This window comes from Acomys minous (assembly GCF_964271855.1).
Source record: "Acomys minous genome assembly, chromosome: 19".
NCBI lineage: Eukaryota > Metazoa > Chordata > Mammalia > Rodentia > Muridae > Acomys > Acomys minous.
Window position 1 is genome coordinate 40,591,973 of NC_140499.1, and position 22,973 is coordinate 40,614,945.

The 22,973-nt window shown below is 43.6% G+C and overlaps 1 protein-coding gene across 3 annotated transcripts in view; it reads left to right on the plus strand.

The window, feature by feature from the left end:
- Nucleotides 1–22,973, plus strand: part of KCNAB1 (potassium voltage-gated channel subfamily A regulatory beta subunit 1) — a 364,151-nt gene that overhangs the window by 280,527 nt on the left and 60,651 nt on the right. For all 3 annotated transcript variants that reach the window (XM_084768649.1, XM_084768650.1, XM_084768651.1), the window contains exons 3-7: nt 11,591–11,628; nt 14,747–14,826; nt 16,627–16,671; nt 19,159–19,203; nt 21,413–21,456. In XM_084768649.1, the coding sequence (XP_084624775.1) occupies nt 11,591–11,628; nt 14,747–14,826; nt 16,627–16,671; nt 19,159–19,203; nt 21,413–21,456 (252 nt within the window). The remainder of the gene's footprint in view (nt 1–11,590; nt 11,629–14,746; nt 14,827–16,626; nt 16,672–19,158; nt 19,204–21,412; nt 21,457–22,973) is intronic.

The following is a 22,973-nucleotide window of genomic DNA, read 5'->3' on the forward strand; positions in this document are numbered from 1 at the left end:
AGCAGCCTGGCATGGAGTGGGAAGTGGTTCATGAGTCCTCACTCCCAGCAGAGGAGCTACTTCTGTGTTGCTCTTCTCTCTGGGTACGTCAACCAGACTAAGGAGTATACGGATAGTACAAGTTAGAATCAACACATACACACACACACACACACACACACACACACACACACACACACACACACACGAAATAATAACAGTGGAGAGGCCAGGGAGTTGGGGTGCATCTGGAAAGAGTTATGGGGAAGAGTTGACGGTGAGTATGATCAAAATACAAAATAAGATTTTCAATGAATTAGTAAAATATGTTTTCAAAGATGCCACTCATCATAGTTGTATTAACAAAATCATCTGCTTTCATAGTAAATGGTTCCTGAGATTCTTGACCAATCTCAAAACTACCAAAAGTGGAGCACCATCAGGCAGCTTTCTGTGCTAGTACTCCCTCTGGGAACACCTCCCTCTTTCTCACAGTCAGGGTCACTGGAACCATTAGAAAAATTCGTTGACACCATGCTACCTTAAGATATCATATGCCAGTGTTATCCTACAGTACCCTGGATCCATGATGCTCTTCCAGCCTCCATCCAGGACATTCTAATGGTGTGCACTTGGGCCTGTGGCCACTAACTAAAATAATGATGGATTCATTCTGATGAACTCATTTCCAAGCGATGAATCTATCAAAGGGGGATCAGGCAATAAAAAAGTTTATTGAACATTATCTCTCACTGATCATCTTTTCTCTGCCACTCTTGATTCCTAAGACACCTCATGAGAACTTGATAGATGCCATGCTTTATACTGTCTCTAGGGATGAAAAGCTCATTTGGCCATTGGTTGAAAACTGCCTCAAGAAGGCCTGTATTTTGATTTGAAATCAACAGAAGGCTGTTGAAATAACAATACAATCTTTATGTTCTTTGACAACTGTTTACCTACATTTCTAGATTGCTGCCTCTACTGTATGCCAGGAAATTTCACTCTGTCACTATATTATCAGGACCATGTTATTATAATATCATTGTCTCAATGCTGAAGCCTTAATCGGAAAGCCAGCGTCCTGTCATCAGAGGCCAGTCTCTAGAGGCCAGGCTTCCAGGAGCTGTTCTGTGCTTCTCTCAGACACAGATTAATTTTTCAATATAGCCCTACCATTTGGAAGAAGAATGACTCTGCATTAATCAGTTTTATTGTCACCGAAGCCAAAAGGCCTGACAGAAACAACTTGAGGAAGTTTTGGCTCACAGTTTCAGAGGCATCATCCATGGTGGCGGGGAGAGAAAACCAGAGTAGAGCAATTCAGGCCCATACAATATTGGAAGATAGAGAGAGATATGGCCTCAAAAGTCCTTCACCTAGGCCACACCTCCTGCCTTTTTCCACCATTCAATAGTGCCATCATATTATGGATGCATCATGGGATAAGTGCTATCATTATGCAAGGCCACCATAGTCCAGCCATTTCCAGAAACTCCACCATAGACTCACCCTGAAATGCTCTTCCCTAATCTCATGAGTGCTTTAATCTAATCAAATGACTTTATGTGGCGTCTGGATTAAATTGAATCACCTAAAATTAAACCTAGATCAACATGGCTTTATGACTTAGGGCTGTTCCACTTTGTTCTCGGTGCTGGATTAAATGTCTGCCTGTAATTATTGAAAAAGGAAAGTTTCTATTATGTTGATAGACATAGAAGAGTCTGCATAAAAGGAGTGTATGCCCTCCTTTGGGTGGTGCAGAAATACTCTATTTAACTCGGTATTGCCGTCTATGTTCTATTAGGAAAAGATTATAGATGTTTTTAAAACCTGAAATTATTAGCAGCTTGCATTCATAATGCACCAATGAAGTAAGCTAATGTTTATATGTAAATTAATGAATCTACAGATAACATAGGAACTAAATTCATATGACTAACAATGAGAATTATTTTAGGTTTCTGTCAAATTGTCCCATATATACATATTTATGTATATTCTGGGGTCTTTGTTTTGTTTTTTATTTATGTAATTATTCATTTATTTTTATTTTTTTATCATTTATCATTATTTTTATTATAATTTATTCCCTCACTCTTATCTTCCAGTTCCCACTCTCCCTTCCTCATCTGCCCTGTTCCCCTCCCCTAGACCTCTGCGTGGGGAGGGGGCCTCCTCCCCCACCGTTTGGTCACAATCCATCAAGTGTATATTCTGTTTTAATTCTTTTATAGTTGAAGAATTTTCTAGTCAAATATCACATGTGTATTCCTGCTTCAGTAATAATGCCACACTATTCCCACTTCCTGAACACAAAGTTTGCCTTTTAATAATATTTAATATCCTGACCATCTGCTCAATCGTGACCCAGGAAGAAGATCCCGAACAAACTGTTGCAAAACCTTTTCCGTCATTTTGTAACTACTGTCGTCTTGTTTTCACCTAGGCATTTTCCTTGCCTTTCAGGAAATTAAAATGCATTTCTTAGCATATCCTAACAACCACATGAATTCACACTGTGGTTTTTATGTCGAGAAACACAAAAGTTTTCAAAGTTATTACTATTTGAGGTAGAACACCTCTCTGAGCTATCAGTGATGACAATTCTACAAAAAAAAAAAGTTCAAAGATAAAAGAAATGGTGCAGAAGGTCACCCTGACTTTCAAAATCTTGGTAAGAATATTTTTCCAGCACTCTTACCCATAGTAAGTTGCTGTGGAAAAGCAAAATAGACCCCAAAAGAAACAAAGCTATGTGCTCAAGCACAGACTGTATTCCAGGAACTGTGAAAGGTCTCTCAGGGAAAAAGTATTGCCTATCTTAGTAAGTAGGTCACATTTTCGAAGAAGAGATTAAAAATATTTGAATTTGTTTTAAAGATCAGAAATTGTATTTATTTCTTCTATCCTATACCAAGTGTCTACTTTTACTCCTAATACCATTTAGTTCACCTGGGTTAACTACTCTACAAATTTCTTACAAGGGATTTTCAAAGAGCAGCATGAGAAACCTTGGCTGATGCTGTATACTGAGATTTTGTACCCTACAGGTTTCATTTGAGTAAATAAGCCTCAATACATAAACATCAGTACAAGAAAAATATTAGAAATTATAGCCAAGAATCTCAGAACACAGTGTGACAAACTACATTAAGTCAGGAAGTGGGAAGAATTGGGATTTGTGGCAACCCTTGTTTATTGCATGGATTGTTCAATAAAAATAAAGTAACTCACTTTGGGTTAGAAAAGTAATAATATATACTTCAGTGACATGGGTAAAAGTAATAAAGCAGAAAAGGAAACTTTAAGGGTTTGAAGCTCTTTTTAAAAATATTTTTATTTAATTTTAAAATTTATGTGTGTTGGTGTGAGGGTGTCAGATCTTGGAGTTACAGACAGTTGTGAGCTGCCATGTGGGTGTTAGGAATTGAACCCGGGTCCCTTACAAAGAGCAGGCAGTGCTCTTAACCACTGAGCCATCTCTCCAGCCCCACTCTTTTATTTTTTAATTTTCTTAGAAGGCTCAAGAAACCAAATCAACTCAGAAGTCATGGCTTTGTACAGACATTTCAGGAGGGGAAGTTACAGATTTAAATTGGTAGTTATGTTCAGAGCCGAGCATGTCCTTTCTGGTGAAGGCTTATAGCATGCAGCAGGATGTGCATCCTACTGGTGCTCAGATAGCTCCTGAGCCTCCGGAGGAGAGCTGACCCCTCCTCCTGAGGATGTGCTCTATAACACTCTTCTAAGATTTAAGCACTTCTATAAGTCACACACCTGTCACTCATCCTATCTTCAACACCACTCTCTTGTGTTTATTGGTTAGACAAATGGAAAAACAGAACAAAATGGTTCTGGGCAAACTTGCCCTGAAATAACTCTTAAAACAACATGGAGCTAGGAGCTCTTGGCACCTGATTACAAAAGTCTTTAAATCAAAGTGGGAAAGAGAAAGGGAGGAGGGAAGGGAGCATGGGGAAGAACACAGAGTCGGGGGAGGGGGGCAGCAAAGGAAAGAATCAAATATTTGCACAGTCTTTATAAAGGCCGAAGAGAGCTTGCATCTGCCCCACCCCTTTCCCTCAGAACCTCACACGTTCACACAGGCTCAGAAGGGCAGAGTCCACCTCTCCACAGATGATTCTATGATGTCCAGACACCGTTACCTGCCAGGGGGCTCCTTTCTGCCACAGATTCCATTCATGGGCAATCTGCCCCAGGACCCTTCCAGAGATGTGTCAATTAAGAGTAGGGTCTGTTTTCTGTACATGAGACTGGGGCATTGCTTACAGAACAGCAAAGCCCTTAGACAAACCCAGATTTCAGGTAAAATTGAGAGAATACATAAGCTTGGAGGTGGATGCCTAGGGGCAGATGTGTGGCCTTCCTCATCCACAGATGGACAATCTGAGAGAAGAAAGGGGTATAGAACTTATCATATCAAAGGTTTCCACAGGAGAGACATTTGGCACAGGGAAGAATGTGGCCAGATTCCCTAAAGCAGGATGTTGCAAACTGACAGATGCACAACTGGCTGGGATGGAGTGTGGTGTGGGATGGGGGGAAAGGGGAAGGCACATCACCACCCAAAGTCAGCACAGGACCGTGGGCAGTGCGGCTTAGACAGCCTTCCGCTAAAGAGCCCTGGCAAGTCACTGCTCTAACACTGGACATCCTCACCAGTAGAGTAAGTCGTGTTTTCGTACACTGATGAGTTTCCCGGTGAGGATTAGAACTGAAGATGTATACAGAAGAGTCTAGAACAGCGGTTCTCAACCTTCCTAACGCTGTGACCCTTTAATATAGTTCTTATATTGTGCTGACTCCCAACCATAAAATTATTTCCATTGCTAATTTGTAACTGTAATTTTGCTACTGTTATGAATCATAACGTAACTATCTGTATTTTCTGATGGTCTCAGGTGCCCCCTGTAAAAGAGTCATCTGATCCCCCAAAGGAGGTCACAGCCCACAGGTTGAGAACTTCTGGTATAGAAAAAGCAGTGAATCTACATGGCAGACGTTGAGAACTTCTTTCTCACTTAACTGTAGTTTCCTATTTTACTACATTCCAAGTGGTAGGGGAAAAAAAAACATTCAAATGGCAGCTAGTTCTTAAAAGTGTGCTTGTGAGAGAGCACACTTTCTTTAGCTGTAAATGGGAATACTACTTGCACCTCGCCTGCCTTGGAGGCACACTTTAATTCCACGTGGCCTTCACCACTCCCCTGTCTAGTTGTATTGTTATTTCAAGCTCTTTTATAAAGTGCAGGTGTGAAAGGATGCCAGCCTCAGCCCCTGAGAGCCTGGGCGGTATTACTGCTTCTTACAAGAAAAGATAATCAAAGTAAAAAGAAAAGGCTTAGCTGCTATCACATTTTTTAACTCTGGCCAGATGCTCATTAGCAACACGCTAGAAGCCAAAAATGAAAGATGAGGCTGCAGCTTGGATCCAAAAATAAAGGCCAGGCTCTGTGTAAAACATTGACAGATGCAAGCCAGAACAAGGAGGGAGGCTTCGCCTGCGTCATTTGCAGGAGACGTGGCCTTGAGCTGTGTCCCAGGCACTGTGATACAAGCCTGCGTCTCTCCTGTGGCCACAGTAGGGCTTCTTGGCGTGACATGTCACATTCAGGTCTCTTGGATGCTTGTTAAATACACAGGTAATCTGGCTGCAGCTCAGACACAAATAATGAAAATCGTAGAGTGGGGCTTCTAGGAAATTCTGATGCTTAACACTCATGAATGCAAGGTGGGGAGTTAATGGTGGCACTAAGGCAGAGGCTGTTAACCCTTTATTATATTTCAGCATCCTCCTAAAAGTCCTGCCTTGATATTATATTCTTGTCTTATTTATTTCCACTAGCCATTACAGGCCTCCAGCTCAGGCCTGCCTGAATACACTGCTGCCTCAGCAAATGGGTGTCTCCATCCCATACCCTCGAGTTGATGGGAGATGACAAGTTCAAGAAGTGAATTCCTTACCCTTAGCTCAGCTGCTTGTCTAGACATCCCAGACCCATCTCTGGAGATTTCTCCTCAGGCCATGTTGCTAGGCCTGGGATATCTGGGCTCTTTACTTTGTTTATTCTTGTACTAATATATTTCTCATGATGGATGAACAGAGTTCTTTCCACACCATCTTGTGATTAAGAGAATCATATTAAGTAGCAAACCACCTTAGCTCTCCCGAAGATGGTATAGTAGAGCATAAAATCATAGGATCAAGGACCCCTGGCTACACAGCTGTTGCTCTGTCACTCTCCAGCAAGAAGAACTGTGACATCTCTTCCTCTGGTGATTGTGCATCTCCCCCCAGAGTGACCAGTCCTATTCACTGGAGTCCTCTTGGCAAGGAGAAGTGTTATCATAGGGCCCTTCTCTAGGAAAGGAAATGGCTGGTGTGCCCAGGGGTGGTGGGAACCATCTCAACCATTTAGAAACCAGTAGAACTAATGAACTAGTAATGTGCACTAATCATCATCATCTTTAATAAATCAAAGTAAATATGCTTGGTAGGAGGTTGTCTCAGTACGTTGAAGACTAACGATAGTCACAAGGCAATTCAGTTCAACTTAGCCAACATTGATTAACCATCTACAGAGTCCCCACTTTTATTCAGAGCTTCGAGGGGCACTAGATGTGTAAAAGGCAAAGGAGACAGCCCCCTTCAACAAAGCCACATGGATATAATAATGGCTAACTTCCAAACAGGAAGCACTATTTACAGTTTTCTAGTTATGGTACATATATGTAGCTTTATTAGCTTGCCATCAGTATGATAACATACCTGACTCTGGCTACATATTTAGCTTAAAGTTTTGAAGGTGCAAAGTCCAAGATTGGTGGAGCAGGGAGTGGTGAGAGGTATGGGGGAGCAGTTCACTTGGCCTCTATGAGATCATGACAGGAGTATATGTCTGAACAAGCAAGTGACTCCACCTCAAATAAAAACAGTGAGGACAGAATGGTCGAAGTTACTCCTCATAACAACTCCCTCATGACAGCTTTCAAGGGCTTATCCCCAGTGACCTATGACCTCCCACTAGGCTCCATCTCTCAAAATTCCCACCACTTCCCCATATCACCAAGCCAAACTCCCAGCATGTGAACTTTCGGTGGCACACAAACCATATGCAAGCTATAGCAGTAACATAAATACACATGATACATATTTTTGTATGTTAATTTTAAGCAATTTGAAAAGAAAAATATTTAACTATCAGTACTCTTTTATCATAATTCATCACTGCTTTGACTTAACATCTTTTCTGCTGTATAATAATGTCCTTCAGGCTGTCTGACTATCACTGTGAGTGATGTATGAAATACAATATTACGTTTTGGGGGTTGGGTTTTGTTGTTGCTACTGCTGCTGTTGTTTTTGAGGTGGGGGCACTTGGTGACAGGGTTTCTTTGTATATCTTTCGCTGCCCTGGACTCACTTTGTAGACAAGTCAGGTCTTGAACTCACTAAGATCCATTTGCCTCTGCCTCTGCCTCTGCCTCTGCCTCTGCCTCTGCCTCTGCCTCTGCCTCTGCCTCTGCCTCTGCCTCTGCCTCTGCCTCTGCCTCTGCTTCTGCCTCTGCCTCCCCAAGTGCTGGGATTACAGGCATGTGCCACCACGCTTGGCTCAGCCTTACTCTCTTAAGAGCAACATGGATGAGTTCTCTCTCTCTCTCTTTCTCCTTCTTTTTGAAATAGAACTGATCATAAAGCTAGTATCATCCCATCATGGCTGGAATCATGAAGTTAGAATGAGATGTGCATACAGTTCTGGCTTTCACAGGTTTATTTAATCTTCAATATTATCTGTAACTAATTAATAAGAGTAAGCTAAGCAACACTAGTTTATTTGCACAAAACTTGAAATCAGAGAACTTTTTGAAATCCAGGATTGAACAACACAGTCTTGGAGAATGAATTTTAGGCTATATTTCTCATCTAGAAATGGATTATCATTCCTCAATAACTGACATCCCCAAGCTTTTTCAGATCTGAGAGGGGCAAATAATAATATAAGCAAACACAGTTTCTGATGTAACAGTGTCCTGACCTACAATTTATAATTTCATGGTGATGCAACAACAATATACATTTGGTACAAACTATACTTTGATTTTTTTTATGATGTTAGGGATGAAATCTAGGGTCTTATACATGCTAGTCTAGTACGTCACCACTGAGCTAAACCCAAGCCTTCATACTTTGCACATGACTTTTCATCCTTTCTTGGAATATAATTTGCATTAAATGCTGGAATAATGTTGGGCAGTAGCAGGTGGGTAAACCTCTGGTCAGCTAACCTACCATGGAGGAAATTATAGCTGATACTATATATTAGACTGCTGGCTAAGCTAGGATATTTGGTAAATGAGGTATGTGAAATGCATTTGACTTATGGTATTTTCAACACGTGATAGATTTGTCAGGCAATAACAATGCCTTTGTGAGCCAAGGAATGTCACAGTACAAAAGTGCTCGAGTACAGATGATTTATAAGATCAGCAAGAAACTCGGGCTTGGGGAAATCATCAGGACTCAGTAGAGATGGGTCTGTTCCCACTGATGACAGGAGCAATTACAAAAGCAAACAAACAGAAGACTTGCTTTCACAGCAGAGCAGAAGCCAGCTAGCAAATTCATTAAGCATTAAGCATTGACCTGATTTTGCTTGAAGATAGAGAAGGGGAGCTAATTTGCGGAATTCATTACTGAATCCTTGGCTTGTCTCATTTTAGCTCTTTGCCCAAAGCCATTTATAATGAACAAGAAAATTAAGGGACTCAGGTAAAATAGCGCCATCTTTGGTCACTTGGCAGGCTCAGCGGTAACCCCGCCCACCTTCAGCAACACTGACCAGTATATACTGCTGTTTTCCAAATGACCTGAGACTTCTCATCACACAAGACAGCCATTCCTCATATTTTTCCTTTCATGAGCCTCCATCCAAAAGTTCTCTGACCCCTTCAAAGTTCGCACGGCACCACCAATAAGTAGTCAACAGTGTGCGGTCACTCATACCCACTTTCTCCTTTGCTGCAATAGAGAGTGGCTCCGGTAATTTAACGTGTGTTGAATATTCCCCTCCGTGTACCTCACATGCTGAGCCAGTCCCACTAACATTCTCAAGTGTTTCTTCTCTGGACACACCGTTTCTGCCGCGTTCAGAGGGACTTTTATAAATACGTAGTTTGTGAAAAGGCACTGACACCAAGCAATTTTTTTTTCCACTTAATACAGAGCGGCATTTCACAGCAGCTCACTTCTCTACATCCCATTCAAACCCAAACACTGCCATTTCCTCAGGCCATTACGTTTTTCAAAGACCATCTTTTCTGTGTACCAGTCATGGCTGGTTTTATTTTGGTGCCTTAGAATAGGTTTTTTTTCTCCATTAGCATTCTTTGTTTGGAATATTCTTTGCGGGGTGGGGAAAGTTTATGCCTATTTTTTCCTTAAAATACTCAGTTCTATTTTATTTTGTCTTTAATGAACAAGTTTGTGTTCCTTTTATTTTTTGCTGTAAGAAAAATGGCAGTAAACATATGGTACAAAGCAGTGACCTTTTTATTTCAATGTGAAGAATACATCGAGATAGCTGGGTGAGGTGACGCACTCCTGTAATCCCCAGTGCTCAGGAAGTCAGGGGCAGGCAGATCTCTGTGAGTTCGAGGCCAGCCTGGTCTACAAAGTGAATCCAGGACAGCCAAGGCTACACAGAGGAACCCTGTCTCGAAAAACCAAAAATCCCAAAAAAAAGAAAACAACAGCAACAACAAAGAATACATCAGGGAGCGTGGACAGTGGGTTGGACTCTCACAGGAAGCACCCTCCCTCTCTGTGTCTGGGGCATGCCTACCTAGAAAGAATATTAACCTTTGTGGTCAATGTTTGCTGAAAATCTAAAAATTTTCAGAAAAAAATTTCCCTATGTGTTTAGATTCAGTAACTCATTCAGAATTTATTAAAAGCCCAAGTCGGTCAACTGTGTCCCAGTGAAACAGCGCACTCCTGCTCGCTGAAGTCAGCTGTGGTATGACCACCACAGGCCTCAGAAGACACCTTTAGCTGTGGGGTGACTGCCGCAGCCTCTGCAGCTTCAAAAGACCATTTATATGCTCCGTTTGCTTTAGTCTCTGAGAGCAAAGACAAAAAGCATGATTATATCAACATATGTCTATGAGTGCCCCGCTCATTTAGAGACAGTCTCATTCAGCAGTGTGATACGGTGACAGGAACAACCTTCTCGCAGGCCAGCCTGTCTGTAAAAGCTTGGGGATCTCACTTGGTGTGGGCTAATGGGAGATTTCTCCGCTGTAAAGGTGGATAATGACATTACCTGTTGAGTCTGCCAAAGGATTCAGGAAAAAAGTTCTTAGTACACTGTGTGGCACCTAGAAGGTGTGTCATTGTGGCAGCTATGATGGTTAGAGTGAAATGCAGATTATAAGTTGCATTTCTTTCGTGCCCTATAAGTATTAACCATGGCTGTGCCCTAACTGCTTCCACTCTTGCCCAGGTCCCCCCCTCCACATGCATGGTTCACCCCACGGCCTGATGGTCTCCACACAGTTCATCAGCATACTCACGGCCTCCACCTACTTATTTTCCCAAATTCTCGTCTGTCTCTGAAATGCCTACCCTTTCTTCTCCATTCCCTTTACTCCTGTAAGACTCAACCAAGGTGTCACCTCCTCCAGGAAGTCCTCCATGAGTGCTTTCCCTTCCGGCCTAGGTAGAATACTCTCTGCCATTCTGCCTTGTGTTTGGTTCAGTTAGAGCATTTATCAAGACAAATGTGTTAACTATGAGCTAAAGGCAGGAACTGTGGCATTCACCTCACTGGCTTAAGTACATGTGTGTGATGTCTTTGTCTGCTATAGGTAAGGCTCAAAAAGGTGGGTTAAAAAAAGGACTGAGTGAGTAGGCTTACTGGAGACTAGCATGGTTGTGCCTGTTCCGTGTCTTGCTTACACCTGCTGCTGGTTACGTGTCCGCCCTTTGCCTCCCTCGTCTTCACTCTGGCTCCTGCCTCTACTTTCACCCAAAGCCAACAGAGATTTCCCAGAGCAGGTCATACAGAGGAGGTGCATTAAATGTCACCACCCGAGTCTTGTAGACAGAGCCTGGCAGAGTGTCTGAGAACATCATCTTGTAAGGTAACAGAAAATACAAAACGAAATCTTGTTTGGAGGTGTAAGTCAGAAGGGTGGGCTCACTTTGGCTGCTTAAGCATTCTGCTCTCACTTTCAGAATAGGTCCTATACCTGCAGAAGAGGAAGGAGAGGTGTGTGGCCAAAATGAGCGCCACAGCGTTAACTGTCTGTGCATATGGGCCTGTAGAAGAAGTAAAGTTTCATGTATGGCAGGGCTGCCTTCCACAAGCATCCCTGGTGGCTCAAAGAGACACTCTCCCACCTCCCACCAAGGGGCACTGACCCTTTCTGGAATATTTAGGAAGGGGAGGAGGAGGCTAGTTGCATGTGTCCTCTTCTAAGAACATTTGTGAACTCCTTGCTATGACCTAAAAGCCCCCTCTTGGTGTGTATGACATTATAAAAAACAGCTACAAATAATGTGCAAATGTTTGCTCTCTTCCAGGAACATGGGTGACGTTCGGAGGTCAGATTTCAGATGAGGTAAGCCTCTTTTCGCTTCTACAGTCCTGGTGAGGAACGTGTGCAGTAGGGACAGTCTTCCCTTCCCTAACCTCCCAGGCATTGGGGAAGATGAGAAGCAGATCTAGGGTGAGGTGACTCCAGCCACAAATAGTTTTGGGGGGGCTGTCAGTAGAAGGCCTTTCAACAGCGAGGCTACCAGTTCTCCCTCCCTACAGGAGGACCTGGGTGCACATTAAGAGAGCTCATGACTGACAGCAGGTAAGGATGTGTAGGGCTGGGGCAGAGGCACATTCACAAGGAGTACAGTAAAGGCCACAGGCACTGTTAGGCATGAAGTAAACATTAAAATAGGGGGAAACTAGGTTCATAGCCAAGGACTCCAGCCTGTGTGCACTGTGCACTATGTGGAAGGCAAAAGATAAATATGGCCAGCCTGTGAGCAGACCTATCCTATCCCCCACACACACACTCAGCCATGTCTCTCATTACCCCCAGCACTACCACACTGTCTGTTCTCTGCTGTAGGGAGCCCATGTCTGGGCATGCAGGGCTGACCTCTGCGGTGAATCAGTTGACAATTCCAATTCTCCAACTCACACAATAAAGTTGTCATGAAGGGCTGCAGGGAAGCTTACACAGATGTATGCCAAGCAGCTAGTGTCTTTCTGGACAGCAGCTGTGGGAAGATTCCTGCAGAGCTGTCTGTGATGACGAGCAAGGAGGGCTAGCCCAACCCAACCCCATCACAACCAAATAGCACAAGTCCACCTGTTCTCCAGGGATAAAACTATAAGCTGAACACACTGAATTCACCTCTTTGATCATTCAGCTTTTGCTTGGACTTTCTGGTGCTCACAACTCAAAATGGTACAAATGACCACACCCTGCTGTTCTGTAATTACTAAAATGTCATTCCAGAAGGGTGTAAGGTCCAGAACCATTTCAATAACATATTGGATAGGTATTTAGCTAGATGTTAACAAATGTAGTAACTTGACCCTAGGCCTTTCAAATAAAAACCAGGATATATGTTACTCATATGAACAATAATCCCTTGAAAATAATGAGAGCACCAACTAACAGCATGGACTTTGGGGGTTTATTCCAAATTTTCTCATCTGTAATGTAGTCAAGGTAGCTTTAATAGCACATAAGGCTAAACCCTGCTCACATTAGTTTAGTCAGGAAGAGAGAATTTATTTTGACTTTTAAACTATAAGTAGAGGAAGAGAACAATTGTCTCTGCTCTATACATCAACATCTATACATCTGCCCTCTGCATCAACTTCCTCTTTGGGTAGCAAGAATGAAATAGCCACAAAAATATCTAAGATTCAAAAGGACCAGAGCAAAAGTTCTGTTTCTAGAAATTCTGTGAAGAGGAGAAAGTATTCCAAGAATTTTCTGCAGCATCTATCTCATTAGTGAGATACCTTTCTCTCGCAAGCCCTTTCTGGGCCATGTGGCTCATTAGGCCATTAGGCCCTCATTGAGGATGTGAAGTCTACTACGCTGATGTCTCCAGGCCCCATGAGGGAGAAGAGAATCCCTTATCACTTCCAGCTTTCTGATTTAAAAAAAAAAAACCTGAAATCTGCAAAGGCCAAATGATTTGCCCAAGTTTATTTATCCAGTAAGTGGACCTCCCTGGACTGTATTCACGCTCCATTCCTGTGACAACAGACCTCAACCAATCAACTTTTAGGGAACAAAGGCTTATTTCGCCTCAAAGTTTCAGAGTTTTCAAGCCATATTCTGTTGGTTCTATTGCCCTTGATCCTGTAGTAAGCGAGTATGTCACTGCTGCGTGTGAAGTAGAGGACAGTGGGTACCAGGAAGGAAAGAGAGGCAGGCTCCTATCGACTTAACACACCCCCCCCATTAGGCCCCACCTCTTAAGGATTCTGCTATCTCCAAACAAAGCTCAGACTAGGGGCCAATCACAGGAGCTTTCATGAAACATCTCAGATCAAAACTATATCCCGGCTTAAAACCAGTCTTCAGACTTAATTTAATTCCCACCCCCCACCCCCCATTATTCCACGTAAGGTCTATAGATTCTGTGACTGGGGAGTGTTTCCACTATCAGACACCCCATTTCAAAATTTCTGTAGATAAGATGCAATTGTTACATTTCCCAATAGTAATCCACCAATATGCTGTATGACACAGAGTAACAATATTTTTTACTGCAAGTATGGCGCTCTCTAACACTCGGACAATCAGAACGAGGGAGACTGTCTGCTAAAGGATACGCACACTAGCCTATTTCTGCTCTTGAGAGTCTAATTTTTAAAACACCAGAAACAGTCTATCTTAGAAACGCTGGTAAAGCAACTTTAGTCCGCCATTAAAGAACATAATGGAAAATCAATTGTAATCATTTGGGAAGTGGGGATTTTTTTTTTCAAACATCTAATAAGTTAATCAGCAAAGTGGGAAACGACTGCCCCGCTGCTCTTTACAGCTTTGCTGCTGCAGCTGTACCTCAGGCTGATCACTACAGATAGCCCTCCACTCTCCCGCCAGAGGATGGAACACAGAGCGCTGATCAGCACAGCCTGGGGCAGAAAGGAGCTGTTCCCTAGGAGCTCGGGGGCTTGCTCCCTCCCCCTGTGTTGACTCAGCGGCAGCTCTAAGATGATGCCTGTTCCACTGCACTGCAGGTGGCGCGAGCTGTACGGCAGTCAGGATTGTCTGGCCTGTGATTCCTCGGCACTGTTAGCTAGGCCTTGGGGAAAAGTCACAAGCTTTTAGGTCTGGAGTCATCCAGCTGCCAGAAACCATTGGCTTGCAGAAAGGAGTTGAGAGATGGAGTTGGCTGATACAAATGGCTCCTTTGTCAGCAAGATTAGATGTCACAGAGGGTATTATCAAACAAAGTCTTCCCCAGCAGGGTGGGGAAACATGGATCTGAGCCCCTCCGTGCTCTGTGGGCAACCAAACACCAACCCCGAGAAGTGGGATTACAAGTACCCTGTGTCTGAGGGTAGGAGGATCACCTGCCCCACGCCTGAGTCTCCTCTTTGGTCACTGCAGCTGAGGGAAACAAAAGTGGTTACTGAGCAGATAAAGGATTTAGCATTGCTTAGGGAGATGCCTGGCATTCCTGACCGACCTTTGTACCCTCTTGCAGGTTGCTGAACGGCTGATGAGCATTGCCTATGAAAGTGGAGTTAATCTCTTCGACACCGCCGAGGTCTATGCTGCTGGGAAGTGAGTGGGAACAAGTTTCTGTCCCTCACATGCAATCTGTGGTACCAAGAGGGTGTGCCCAGACATCGCTGTGGGGTTGGTGGGGAGACGCTGCTCCCCTTGGGCATATGTCAGCAGGATGCTCTTCCTCAGCACTTGGCTGGTATTCATGAAAGTTGTGATTCCCAAATGATGCCAAGAAGTCAACAACTTCTGCAAGGAGGCACTTCAAAGCCTACTCGCTCTGAAGTCAGCAGGTTACTGAGAGACCTTGCTAGTGTTGGGGAGTAATGCCTAGTGATTTCCTTTGGACCTGAGTATTGACTTGGCACTCCAAACACGGCTTGCTAAGTCCGAGCTCAGAACTGATACGGTCAGGACAGATCACCGGGCACACAGCACACAGCATAACTAGTGTATTTTAGAATAGTTAAGGAGCCCTAGTCTCCTGGAATAAACTTGAGTGTCCAACTTCCATCAGCAAAGGAAGAAAGCATCCCTGCCGGTCTCTCAGGAGACTGTGGAGTAGAGCCAGAGCAGGCCCGCTGCCCCTCCCTTTCGTAAAGTTTCAGTAGAGTTGAGGCTTGCCCAGCTGGCTCCAAATGGCCTAAGAGCATTTTTATTACTTGGCTTTCCTTTCTGCAATAGCCTGTCTATGTGTGAGGCGCAGCAGAGAACCTGAGCACCCACATCCCTGTTGTTGGCAATAAATCCAAGAAAAAGAAGTAGAAGTTGTAAGGCCTTGTTCCTTTGCTCTGGGTTTTTTCCTCTGTTGACTTTTGCTCAGCACCAAACAGGCTAAAGTAGAAGAAGGAAAACACAGGAAATCCGCTAGAGGCCTGCTTGTAAGTCCTGCTGCGAGGGACAGCCATTGGAATCATGATTGATTTATGGCCACTGTGGAATTGAGATAGGGTCCCCACTAAGTTACACGTAACAAAGCCAGAGAAGGAGAAATGAAAAAAGATCCCATCCAACATCTGTCCATTCGGAGCATGCTCCACAGCCAGCCTGCATCACGGGATCTTGGAGGCTGTGCCCTCTAATAAAGACAACTTGTGTCTACATCAGTGACATGTATTTCTGGCTCACTGGTGAAGCAAGTGCTCACTTCCCCGGCAGCCAGCCCCACTGCTTCTCCACGCTCAGCATCTTAGTGGAAAGAATATAGGAGAACATTTCAGTCTCCTCACTCTTGGTGAATCTGCCTGAGGAAGTGCTAAGGGAGAGAATGTGAGGATGTCATCAGAGCATCTTTCCACAACCCAGCCTTAGGGGCAGGAAAGGTGTTCTGTCGTGTCTCCTTACATCTTAGTCCTATGATACACATTATTCAGTCGTATGGACCACTACAACTGCATCCCTACACTTGGGGACATCTGAATGCCCATGTAGATCCTTTCTTTGCTTCCAAGACCATGGGCAACTGATATTTTCCATTAAAGCAGTCTGCAGTCTCTCGTCCTCTGGGAACAACTCAATTGGTTTCCACCGCAATAGGTGGGAAACCTTGACTTTCGTTGAACACCACCAAGTGGGATATTTTTATGTAGGCCCAAGCTGCCAGATGCCTCCTCTGGTTCTTATGTCAGGACCACAGGCGGTCTCCTGCCAGCGCCAGCATTTGGCAGGTGCTTCTGGAATGCCTGCGATCAGGATTCTGCGGCACAAGCAGAAACAGTGGAGACTGTGCTACCAGCTGAGAGTGCTTCTATTTTGGGGATCTGTAGGCACTGAGAGTTCACAAATGGGCTGGCTCTGGGGTTGACTCTTGCTTTTCTGAGGCACTGCATCCTAAGACATTGTCTGTTTTCTCTTCAGGGCCGAAGTGATTCTGGGGAGCATCATCAAGAAGAAAGGCTGGAGGTACCACGTCTTCCATAACCGCTTGTTTGCCTTTTCAAGATTACTGATATGCGCCAGAAAAGCAAAAATAAAATCACATGCTACTAGAAAAAAGGGCTATCCAAAATAATAATAATAATGATGATGATAATAATAATGATAATAATAATAATAATAATAATAATAATAATAATAATAATAAACACTTTGTAAAGAAATAATCTACAGTGGCTTGGAAATAAATGCCAGGGAGTTCATTACTTGTACTTCAAATGTTACATGACCATTGACTACAGGGAGCCACAGTGGGGTTGAGCAGAGAGAAAGAAACTGTTTATGGGATTATTTGTGCATAAGAGAAAGTGCCATTTTCACAGCTTTGACTGCACTTTTAATTAGCAAAGAAATCAAGATAACAAGAAACTATCTAGACACGGAGGTTTATGTTCACCACTCATTGTATTAACAACTCTCTGTACGAAGATGAAATGAAAAGCCCTTGGGATAATTGCCTAAAGCTTTCTCATCTGCATACAGTTGCCAACATCTGTCCAGGGTGCTAGGCGCTTCGATTTCTGAGTATTCAGAGAAGTGTCTGCTACCCTTGAGGGCTCCAAGAAATTCAAGGAGTATGCTCGCCCATCCCTTCCACCAACTCTGTACCCAAAGCAGGTGGTAAGGAGGGTTGTGTGGCTTTGGGGCTGTCGTGCAACGCAGCACAGCAAGACTGACAGCCAGGATAGATTAGTATGAATATTTCACAAGCCATCTTTCAGCCTCGCAGATAACAGTTCAAGCTATTACTGGGCTATGAAAAGTTTATATGGTTCACATTTGCCTCCAGGAGGAGACTGGTGAGAAGATAAACTACGCCATCCTGGCATGGAGCTTATAAAAGCTGCTCAACAACAACAACAAACAAACAAACAAACAAAAACAAAACCAACCAAAAAAAGCTGCTCAACTAGCTGGCCTGGCTTCTTGTCCTTGAGTTGTAACTTGTTGCTCCGTTGTCCAGAGAGAGTAATTTCACTTCCCTGATCCTTGAGGGGGATGCTGAGGTCCCCAAGTGAGAGGAGCATGAAGCCTTTGGGAGGCTGTTGCCTTGCTGTGACACATACTACCATTCCCCGCCCAGAACAGTTGCTCCAGGAGCCGCCATGGGCAGCCAACTCACCGGGCTTCCATCTAGGCTTGCCACTTGAGCATAAAAATTAGTGTGAACACCCACGTGGGCAGACACTTTGGTAGTGAGTCTAACTTCAGCATTTGGACAGAATGTGCAGCCTTAGTATAATATTTGCTCAAGATAATAAGAAAGGCTATTATTCATTTTTTATAATATTTAAAACATTTTTGGAAGACAAAAAGTGCTTGCTAAAGGACACCTGGTTCCCCTACGCATATTATTATCATCACAGATAGTGGAAGGTTGATGTGGTAATCTGAAAAATACCTAGCCCTTTTGGAGTGTGTCATCCCCAGGACCTTATGTCCACAGACCTTCCATTGCTGTAACTCAAATTACTTTTCAGAGAATTAACTTAGTGGGGTGGGGTTGCTGACATTTTGCCACCAAGTTGTCAGTATTGTACCCATCTCTCCCATCATCAATCACACAGGGCCTGTATGCCCGAGAGCTTTGAGGTCTCGACTCTGTAGCTGACAGAGATATGCGTGCCTTGCAGCTCAAATAATCCCAAACTTTAGTCTTAACCTTTGAATCTCAAAGGATTTTATTCTAAACTGAAGTGCACTGAGCTCTCTCTGCCTCACAAGTTTAAACTGTATCCCTGTGGTCCTCAAAGGACGGTTCTTCCCGATCACACGCACTATTTGCTACTCTCAAGTGGGGCTCCTGAGAGGGTAATGAGTTTGCTGACATGGTTTTCATATTTCATTCCTTTAAGGTAAAGTGACAGGACCTTTGGTAAAGGATGTAAACATTTGTTGACTTCACCGCTTCGTTCATATTTCCATGCAGTCGGTCGCTTCGCGCTGTCCCTGAATGTGGTGATTGCATAAGACAGTAACTCAGGGCCATTCGGGTCCATGGTCCTTGGCAGAGAGAAGGCTTCCTCCCAGGAAAGGTTCACAGGCACTCAACATTATGCCAGATTCTAAATAAGTGTTAATTGGTGGCTGCTCTTTTAAGCTACTAAAGCAACTCATCCTGTAAGTCACCTTATATCCTCAGGTATCATTTCTGACCTCCAAGATCACCTCCCACTCAGTTCACACTGAAACACCATTTACCGGCAGGCTGGGCAGCCCCTCCTCCTCCAAAAAAGTATTTTCCCTTTAGTCTCCTCCAGTATCTGACTTCAAGTCACTACTTCCCAGCCTCCCTTGCTCTCGCATTTAGGTACTGTGAAGTCAGAGCACCATCTCCACCGTTTTTAACCTAAGGAGCATCCCAATTCTTCTGGTGCCGTGACAGTAACATGATTCTGTTCATCATTAACCCACAAATTATTCACTATTTCTCTGTGTCCGTTTGATGTACAGGAGGTCCAGCTTGGTCATCACAACCAAACTCTACTGGGGTGGAAAGTAAGTTAAATTCTCTTTATTATATATATATATGATATAGAAAATGACTAGTAATTCCTGCTTTTTTCCTTTTTTAACACAACCATTTTACACTTAGCTCATATTTAAATTGATTGGCTTATACTAATTATCTTATGACTACATCTTAGCAGAGCATCCCTAAAGACATTAAGGACATAGCAGATGGCCACTTGTTACTAAATGATTCATATAGATTTTTTTTCAGAACCATTTCCAAACCAGAGTTCAAAATTCAGGAAAGGAAAGGAAAGTGCCACAGAAGAAAAGCTCCTCAAAGCTGCCAAAACTCAAAGATTTCCATGTTAAGGCAAAGATAAAAATATCTTGCCTGCTTCCATGTCCAAGTCTCTGATCATTTCTGCAGAAGGTTCCCAGTGCTCTCATCAAAAAGCCCAGCTCACTGGGGAATCACAGAAGGTCTCTCCATGTCACTCACCAGCAGGACAAATGAAAGGGCTGCCCCCTTTGTGTCGTTGGATGCGGAACAAATCCACAGGCTGAGCTGGCTTCTGATGAGCCAGCCTGTTAGTGTTTGAACTGGTGCTTACATTATTCAGCAAGAGCCAGGGAACTGGCCTGGCTGTTTGTACCAAACACGTAAGAAAACAACAAGCCAGTCCTGACACTAGAGCAATGGGTGGCCCCAGGCTTCTCATAGAAATCTCAGAGAGGCTGCCGTCTTAACAACAATCACAAACCAGAAACATGCAAAACCTTGTTTACCACCCTGTTATGTTCATTTTTGTTTAGTTTGCTCTGCTTTTTTTTTTTTTTTCATTTTCTTTTTTGGTTTTGTAAGACACAGTTTCTTTGTGGAGCCTTGGCTGTCCTGGACTTACTTTGTAGACCAGGCTGGCTTCAAACTCACAGAGATCCACCTGCCTCTGCAGCCCTGCGTGCTGGTATTAAAGGTGTGCATCATCATGCCCAACTGATTTGTCTTTTAAAATGGGAGGTCTAGGCTAGCTCTTTAGGAAGATTCTAGTCACAATGCATATGCGTGCACACGCACATGCTCACACTGCTATGCTCCTTGAGCTTCTCAGTGATATGAAGACGCAAAGATGGGCTTTAGGCTTTTACTCCTATTGTCTTCTTCTTAGATAATAAAGTACCTATAAGAAACGCAGGTGAGGCTGGAGAGACGGCTCAGCGGTTATAAACATAGCTTGTTCTGGCAGAGAACCACAGAACCTGAGAACTCGAGTTCGAGTCCCAGTGTCCGCATGGGTCTCAGTGGATGCAACCTCTCACAAATTCAGGGAAAACAAACAAACAAACCAATGTACAGAAAAGGAAGAACAACAAGAACAGAAATGCAGGTGTCTGTTTTCTGTAATTTGACTCATGGTGTCCTCCACTCCTATGTTTGCAATGGTCCATGAAACCTTGCGTTAAGGGGGAAAGTAATGCAGAAACGAGGCCAGCTGCAAGAGCTGCCGTGCGTCAGAGCTACACACGATATTGACTGGCATACTCCTTGTAAAGTGCTTGTAAAAGGGCGAATGGTTTGTATGGCCCATGTGTTTTTAGAAGAAGCTGCCCAAAGTATTGATGCTTCATCAATACTTTGCAACCCAGCCACCACATTCTTTCTACTTGGCCAGACTTCAGGGGTTTTTTTTTTCTGGAACGACAGACGGTCTGGCATCGAAGGTTTGTCTTGTCTTCTTGGATGCTGGTTTATGGAAAGTTTTGTTGTGTCTTTTTTTTTTTCTTTCCTCAATCATTGTTAAATTCCTTTCCTTTCAAATTTGCTTCACTCAAAAACGTAGTATCAGTAGCGTGGCCGCTGTGGAATAAGCATATAAACTTCTGTCAGGACTCTTGTTCTTCTCCTGACTGGTTAGGGACAAGGCTAGAAGATGGCGCTGCGTGCTGCGTTCCCTAAGCCAAGTGTATGCAGTGCAGGGGCCAGTGGGCAGCTCAGCCTCAAGCTGAGTGCTAGCAATCCCACCTCCTGACCGCACCTCTTAGGGTCTCCACACAGTGAGTGCTGCCCACTTAGCTTTCTCTCTTCTGCAGCCAGTGGTGCAGAATTTGTTGTATATATATATATATATATTAAAAAACCTTAGCAGCAGTGCAGACTAAGAAAGAAGGGTTATTATTTTGCACTTTGAAACAGTTTTTAGAAAGCAAAGCAGCACTCTGCAGTCAACGTCACCTACCTCTTGTTTTGTCGCAGAGCCGAAACCGAAAGAGGCCTGTCAAGAAAGCACATCATTGAAGGTGAGCACTGATGTTTCCATTTTATTTCTAGTTTGTGGGTTGCTGTTTCAAGTAAGGTGTTATCAGTAAGATAGGGTCAGTTAAAAATAGGTCCTCTGTGTATATGTTACATGAATAGCTCCGTGTTCTTGTGGGAATCCTAACAGTGGGAGCAAGGGGCGGCCCCTGACTCTTTTGCCTGCTTGTGGGACTCTGGGTTGCTCTGCCTAGCCTTGATGTAATGATGTGTGCCTGGTCTGTGCTCGGTTGATGTATCTGGGAGGCCTGCTCTTTATGAAGGAAGATGGAGGGGGGCAGGTAAAGGAGAAAGAAGAGAGAGACCAGGGGGAGGGGAAACTGCTGTCAGGGAGTAATATATGAGAAAAGAATAAAAGAAGAACATGTTGGGAAGGAAAAAGTATTTATGAAAAGAGCAACCGTCAATCAAGTTTATTCCTGGGTGGAGCTCCGGGAGCATAGAGATGCAGGAAGACTTAGTACCCAAAAGGCAAAGGTGAACTAACTGTCTGGAGCTCGTCTCCTGTACAGCCACCACTGCTACAGTAAAGACCATGGAAGACTGAAAGGAGCCTTACTGAGATGTGATCTGCATCACAAAAGGGCACCCACTTAAAATGTATAGTTCCTTTGTTCTGAGTCTAATTACAGAGTTATGCCATGAACACCATAACCAATGTCAAAACATTTGCATCAAGTCCCAAGGGTTGTACTCATTGGGAGTCACCAAGGCTAGAAAGGAGGCTCAGTGCTCAGGGCAGAGTATGATTTCTAGCCCCCACATTGAGCTACATATGCATGACCACCTGTATCTCCAGCTCCAGGAGATCCAGCGCCACCTTCTGGCCTCTGTAAGCACCTGCACACACACATCATACATTCTCACTTGTATAAGTAAAAATAAAGAAGTAAATTTAGAAAGAAAACCAGAAGTCACTTACCATCCCAAACTTACCATCCCTTTCCACAGTCCAACAAACTACCTTTGTCTCTAAACATTTCATGTTTGCACGAAGTATTGCACACTTCGTGTAAGTGAGATCACAGGATTGATGGTATTTTGAGACTGGCTTCTTTCACTAGGCACAGTGTTCATCCATGCTACAATGTGCATTAGCACTTCACTTCTCTCTGTCTCTCTTGTCTGTCTCTCTGTCTCTGTCTCTCTTTCTCTCTCTCCCTCCATCACACATATACACACATTTAACCATAATGTTTATTATTAATGTTCATTGTCTTTATCTGAGTTTTGTATTTCTCACCTCTTGGTGTTTATTTGTGTAAACATGAGCTTTGAGACCAGGCAAACATTTAAGTTCTGATTATTTATTACATATGAACTGAGTGATGACCTACAAGTGACTTAAACCTCTGTCTCTTTGACCATAACACAGATTACAACTATTCCTACAATCTTTGGGTTACAATATGGGAGTAAAACTCAATACTTCCATCACAAAATGAACGCTGTCATTGTCACCATAATCAGCATTGTCTTAGGAGCACAACTGCTTCCTGGA